We start from the raw sequence: 6,441 nt of genomic DNA on the forward strand, positions 1-6,441 counted from the left end.
TGGGTGCATTTCTCTTCTCATAAAAGGACAATAAGAGAAAGGATCATGTGAAACTGTTTCTAGGAGAGATGTGGGAAGACACTGGTGGGCAATGTTTAAAGTGTGACCATGAAGATCAGCCCCCTACCCCCGGCGTGTGCTTAGAATTTAAAATATGTAGATTTTAAAATTAGGAGGTAATTATATGGAAATAAAGTATGCTGCATGGGGTTCTGGTATTAAATAATCTCATCTTTAGAGACACTTGGGCTAATATCCTGGCCCCATGTGGAATGGGCTGACTTGGCTGATCATTCTTACTTGGCGCCGGCGAGGACATGCAGGTAGATCTGTCACAGGTTGGGGGGAGTGTGACACCTCTCTAGCCTAGCTCAAGGACTCGGGCATTTGCAATGACTTCTCCTGGTAGAGCCACTTCAGTGCTTTGAATCGTCTTGTGTCAGCGAAGCAAGAAGCTCCCGGCCCACATTTGCCCGCTTTTCGGTCTCATCTGGATTGTTCTGCAGCCTCAGCTTTGCTTCCAGTCTCTGCCTCCATTCCTCTCTGAGCCTGAAAGTAGAAACCAAACAGCGAGCAGGGCAACCATGTCCATGCTGGTTGGTTTGGGGATGCTTCCTTGGTTTTTTTACCCCTGAAGGTGTCTGGGTGTGTGTGTGTGTGTATGTGTGTGTGCATTCAGTTTTTAAAAGGTATGCAGAGGACTAGAAATGTAAATATATGCATATTTTATATTTTATATTTAGCTCTCACTAAATTATATATTTAGCTCTCACTTCTGTTCAGCCTATTCTAGTCTTAATCCTTCAAACTTTTCCTTTGACAGAGCAGTGTCTTTAAAGTATGGGGAGAGGGGCGCCTGGCTGGCTCAGTTGGTGGAGCACGCAACTAACTCTTGATCTCGGGGTTGTGGGTTCGAGCCCCAAGTTGGGTATAGAACTTACTTAAAAGTGAAGAAAAAAGGGTGCCTGGGTGGCTCAGTTGGTTAAGCGACTGCCTTCGGCTCGGGTCATGATCCTGGAGTCCCGGGATCGAGGCCCACATTGGGCTCCCTGCTCAGCGGGGAGTCTGCTTCTCCCTCTGACCCTCCTCCCTCTCATGCTCTCTGTCTCTCATTCTCTCTCTCGCAAATAAATAAAATCTTAAAAAAAAAATTAAAAAAAATAAAAATAAAGTGAAGGAAAAAAACCTTAAAAAAAAAGTACGGGGTGGGGGGGAACCTCTGTCCATCTAGAATTGTTTACTTGGCCAAGCTATCTTTCAAAAACAGAGGTGAAATAAAGATGCCCCCAGCCATACAAAAACTGAAAGAATTTGTCACCAACAGCCTGTCCCTACAGGACAAGTTAAAGGAAATCCATCGGGCGCCTGGGTGGCTCAGTCGTTAAGCGTCTGCCTTCGGCTCAGGTCATGATCCCAGGGTCCTGGGATCGAGTCCCACATCGGGCTCCCTGCTCTGCGGGAAGCCTGCTTCTCCCTCTCCCACTCCCCCTGCTTGTGTTCCTTCTCTCACTGTGTCTCTCTCTGTCAAATAAATAAATAAAATCTTTAAAAAAAAAAAAAAAAAAAGGAAATCCATCAAGCGGAGGGAGAATGACACCAGATGGAAATTGAGATCTGCACGATGGAGGGAAGGGCCCCTGAAAAGGCGACTGCATGGGTATATTAGTAATTTTCCCTCACAACTTGACTCTCCTTAAAAGGTAATCAGTGTCTGAAAGCAAACCTGTTAATGATGCTGTGTGGGGTTTATGACATGTGTGGGAGCAGAAAGGCCAAAGGGGGAGCAGTGGGGTTCCGCCACTGGAAGCCTCTCATGCCCTACAGGGGACCATGTGGCACTAGAAGGCACATCGTGATAGAGATCCTAAAGCAACCCCTAAAATAACACCAAAAGATATCCTGGAAAAGCCAACAGAGGAGATGACATGAAATCATGACAAATATTTAATTAATCCCAAAGAAGGCAGAAAAAGAAAGGAATGAAGAACAAATGAGAGACCAGGAGACAAATAGCAAGATGGCAGATTTAAACCCAATTGTACCAGTTAGCGTTAATGAGCCACCCAATTAAAATGCAGGATCATCAAATTGAATAAAAACCAGTATTGAAATAGATGTCACCTGCAGGAAAATAACTTTTTTTTTAAAAGATTTTATTTATTTATTTATTTGAGAGAGAGAGAATGAGAAAGAGAGCACATGAGAGGAGAGAGGGTCAGAGGGAGAGGCAGACTCCCTGCCGAGCAGGGAGCCCGATGCGGGACTTGATCCAGGGACTCCAGGATCATGACCTGAGCCGAGGGCAGTCGCTTAACCAACTGAGCCACCCAGGCGCCCGGAAAATCACTTTTGATATGAAGGTGGCAATAGGTTAAGATTAAAAGTGTTTGGAGTTAATTGAACACTTAGGGAGTCAGGGCCAGGCTCCCCAACAAGAAAGCAAAAAAAAAAAAAGCTGAGACAGCTCAGACAAAACCGCCCTAGCGTCCTGTTTTGCAGCTTCGACAAGACCACAACAGCATCCTGTCCAGCAGCCTCTGCAGGAGTGACTTTTGCAAAACATCCTGAAACAAAACAATGAACCGTAAAACATTGGTCACTATCACAAGGTGAGGCAGTTCGTCTCCAGATGGCAGCCCAAAAGACCAGCAACACGGGAACAATAACCCGAGAGGTAGACAGGTGCATGATCAAAGCCCTGATTGGGGCACACCTTAGTGGCCAGTCCACAGGAGTCCACACTCAGGATGCTCAAGATAGTTCCTCGAAAGAGCTTATAAAACCCCCGAGATTTGAATGCCAAAATGGCAACCCTCTCGAGTCCCCTCCCTCTCCAAGAGCCTTGTGCTATCGCTCAATAAACTTTGCTTTGCTACCCACCACTCTTCATCTGGTCTACCTCTTCATTCTTCGAAGTGCCATGACCAAGAACCTTGGGCACTAAGGGAACAAAAATCCTGTAGTAGCAAAGGATGGGAAAATATTCCATCTTAACCCCAATCAAAGAAAGCCGAATGGTTGTAGTAAAGTCAGACAAGGTAGATTTCAAAGGCAAGAACATTACCAAAGAGAAAGAGGGTCGTTTTGCAATAAGGGGATCAATTTATCAAAAGGATATAACAATCCTAAACCTTTGTATAAAAACAGAGCTTCAAAATACATGGAGTGAAATGAGACAGAGCTGTAAGGAGAAATAGACAAATCTGCAGTTACAGCTGAAGACTTCAACACCCACATTTCAGGCAAGACATCAGTCAGGCCATGGAACACTCGAACAACACTACTGACCACCCGCTTCAGTCTGATGGAGGGCAGGGACTCTCCAACAGCCCTCTCCTCTTAGTGTCCATGGTAAAAGTAACAAGGAGAAACCCAAGGCACAGGGAATCTGCCAACTCACCCAGAGCGCAGGGGCTGGGCGGTTCCCTGGCATTCTGCCTCTGCTACATTCAATCCTGGACTAAGTGACCAAGTGCAGGACGCAGGGGAACTGACCTTAGGCATGTTTTCCTGTCCCAGCCTCGGAACCACCTAATGAACTGGGACTGTCTTCTCCATCTGGTGCAGGGACATGCATTTCAAATGGGAAGAGGGGGAGAAGGATAAATAAGTTGGAGTCCCACCGTCCCACCAGCTAGAAACCTTATTTCCTGCAGTCTTTTGCTAAGTTCATAGATGGACACTATATATTTTCATGTTTTAACGAACTGCAGTTTGTTTCGGAGCTGATTTGCTCACCCCTCAGCGTGCCCTCACTTTCTGCATCCTCTTCAAACAGTTCCACTGTACTGGAGACCTTCTGTGTAATCCCTGGGGGACACACACATATGCACAGCGGGGGCAGCATGCTGAGTGGCCTGGCCTGGGGAAGGGAGAGGGCAGGGACCACAGAAATGACGGACCGTCCGTCCCCCTCAGCTTCTCGGACAATCCCTGGGGGACACTCCCTAACACGACCCTCCAGCAGCCAGGACAGCCTGCTTCTCCTCGCCTGCGGCCAGGAATATGGCCGAGCAGTTCTCCACGTGTAGAAGAGGCCGGTTCCCTCTAGGGCTCAGGAGGGCATTTGGAAGGCAGCTGTGAGTTTCAGTGGTGTGAACTGGTGCATATCGTCAGCCCAGCAAGCATGTACCGGCAGCCTGGAGTCACGGCCCCTGCCATCGGGCCAGCACACAGCTGTCCCACCATCCCGGCTGTGCCCTTTGCAACCCCAGTTTGCCCAGCGCTTTACTCTCTGCAGGGGGCAGACGGGCGTGCGGCCGCAGCAGGGATTCGCAGCAGAGGGGTGACGGCCTCCCTCAGAGAACCCCGCGGAGCATCCTGTGTCTTCACCCAAACAAGCACTGAGCATCGGTCACTGTCACCTTGGCTTGGCTGCTTTTCACAGACACATCTGAGGACCTGCTCGCCCAATTTAGTGCAACCCTCAAGCCCTAGAAACAGTGACAGAGAGGAGAGATTTTTCCATTTATAAAGATATGAATCAAAGTGTCCATTTGTTAAGGTGGAAGAATGTTTAAAATTACTGTCTACTAGAGGTGGTGCAGGAACATATGCAAAAAAAATGGAAATAATTACGTCCTCTAAGATGCCCATCTGGCATCATTCTGAACAAAATCAGTTTTGTTCTAAAAAAAAAAAAACCCCAAAACAAAAACAAAAAGACAAGCGTGGTAATGCTGTGTCCATGTGCGTTCATGGTGGGGATGTTGATGGTGGGGACGTTGTGTGTGTGGGGGTGGGATATATGGGAATTCTACTTCCTGCTTAATTTTGCTGTGAACTTAAAACTGCCCTAAAAATAAGGTCTGTTTTTATTTTTATTTATTTATTTATTTTTAAAGATTTTATTTATTTATTCGACAGAGAGAGACACAGCGAGAGAGGGAACACAAGCAGAGGGAGTGGGAGAGGGAGAAGGAGGCTTCCCGCTGAGCAGGGAGCCTGATATGGGGCTCGATCCCAGGACTCTGGGATCATGACCTGAGCCGGAGGCAGACGCTTAACGACTGAGCCACCCAGGCGCCCCTATTTTTATTTTTTTAAAAAGACTATTTATTTGAGAGAGAGTGCACACGCGCATGGGGGGGAGGGGCAGAGGGCGAGGGAGAATCTCAAGCCGACTCCCACTGCGGGGCTGGATCTCACCACCCTGAGATCCTGATCTGAGCCGACATCAAGAGGCAGATGCTTAACCGCCTGAGCCACCAGGCGCCCCCAAAATAAAGTCTATTTTTAAAAACTAATTTAAAAAAAGGTAGAAAAGGCGCCACATACTTTCTCAGAGCACTTCTTCCCAGTCGGTATTCCTCGGATTCCCGGTAGCAGGTCTGCTTGCGGATCTCGCGCTCCCAGAAGCGCTTGAGCTCGTGACAGGTGTTCCCGCAGAAGACCTCCCGGCGGACGTACTGATTGTTCATCCCCTGGAAAAGGAGATGGCCGTCGAACCCCGTGGAACACGCTCCCTCAGACCCTGGAGGGTACAGACTCTGCGAACCCAGCCCCTGCCATGCATTGGAGGCGGGCCCTGGCCAGCCGCTGAGCCTCACCCGGGGGATGACGTCACGGTCTCCCGCCTGTTGCCAGGATACAGTGACGCCAATGCAGACGCTCCCTGGAGCTCAGAGTGGTGTAGGGGCACCGGGCAAATACCTCTGGCCTGCCTTCCTCCCCCCTTTCTCCCATCTGAGAAGCATGGGCCTTCTCAACTTTCCATCAGCAGGTGTTGCCCGCCAGGCATTGGGTGCGCGGGCCGTTTCGTTATCCCTGCATCCCCGTGAGTGGGCGTTCCCGTCCTCATTTTAGGGGTGAGACGTGTGAGGAGTTGCAGAACCTGCCTGTGGTCCCGCGATGCAGAAGGCAGGCCGCATACCTCTGAATGTTTTCGAGCCCTTCGCTGAAGGGGTTTGTCACACAAAGTGGTCCCCGTGTCTGACGCACGGGGAGCAGGCCGCTTTGGGGTGCGCGCGTGAGTGCATGCGCTTTGTAGGGGGCTCTACCTGTCAGACACTCCAGAATGCTCGCTGTTTTACACGAAGAAACTGCGCAACTTCCAGACCTCAGTGGGTCCAGCGGACAGGCCAGAAGCAGGGACTGGAGGGGCGAGGGGTGCAGGGGGAGGAGCAGCGGGTTATTGGAAATGTCGGGGGAGAAGCCGTGACCAGGCGGCGGAGGCCAGGTTAATGGAAAATGGACGGGTTCACAGGGCATCTTGGGGGTGGCCAACTCCACCCGCCAAATGCGGGGGAGGGGGTGCCAGTGGAGACTTCAGTGCCTGTGCACAGATGGGAAACAGCAGAGGAGGGGGCTCTGGGGAGGGGCCCTGAGCAGTGCTGGGCAGGTTGAGCTGCCTGGATGCTAACGTCCGGCGGGGGGGTGGGTGGGGGTGGGGGTGGGGGGGTGAGGGAATACTTGGGGGACATCTTGGCCCAGGGTCTGGCG

At 50.2% G+C, this 6,441-nt stretch overlaps 1 protein-coding gene across 1 annotated transcript; it reads right to left on the reverse strand.

The window, feature by feature from the left end:
* Positions 1-409: 409 nt before the first annotated feature.
* On the reverse strand, positions 410-5,737 carry FAM240A (family with sequence similarity 240 member A). Its single transcript, XM_036107688.2, has 3 exons — positions 5,550-5,737; positions 5,278-5,423; positions 410-549 (listed from the first exon to the last, which is right to left on the reverse strand). Exons 2-3 carry the CDS (start codon positions 5,418-5,420, stop codon positions 417-419), a joined length of 276 nt encoding a protein of 91 aa, XP_035963581.1. The 5' UTR covers positions 5,421-5,423; positions 5,550-5,737; the 3' UTR covers positions 410-416.
* Between the last annotated feature and the right edge of the window lie 704 nt (positions 5,738-6,441).

Source organism: Halichoerus grypus, chromosome 1, assembly GCF_964656455.1.
Source record: "Halichoerus grypus chromosome 1, mHalGry1.hap1.1, whole genome shotgun sequence".
Taxonomy (NCBI): Eukaryota; Metazoa; Chordata; class Mammalia; order Carnivora; family Phocidae; genus Halichoerus; species Halichoerus grypus.

What these genes read in the sequence shown, in the direction of transcription:
- FAM240A (XM_036107688.2), bottom strand. Translation starts at nt 5,420, where the DNA reads ATGAACAATCAGTACGTCCGCCGGGAGGTCTTCTGCGGGAACACCTGT. An exon ending in GGAAGAAGTGCTCTGAGAAA is followed by an intron (nt 550 to 5,277) that starts GTATGTGGCGCC and finishes TTCTACTTTCAG; the next exon opens with GCTCAGAGAGGAATGGAGGC.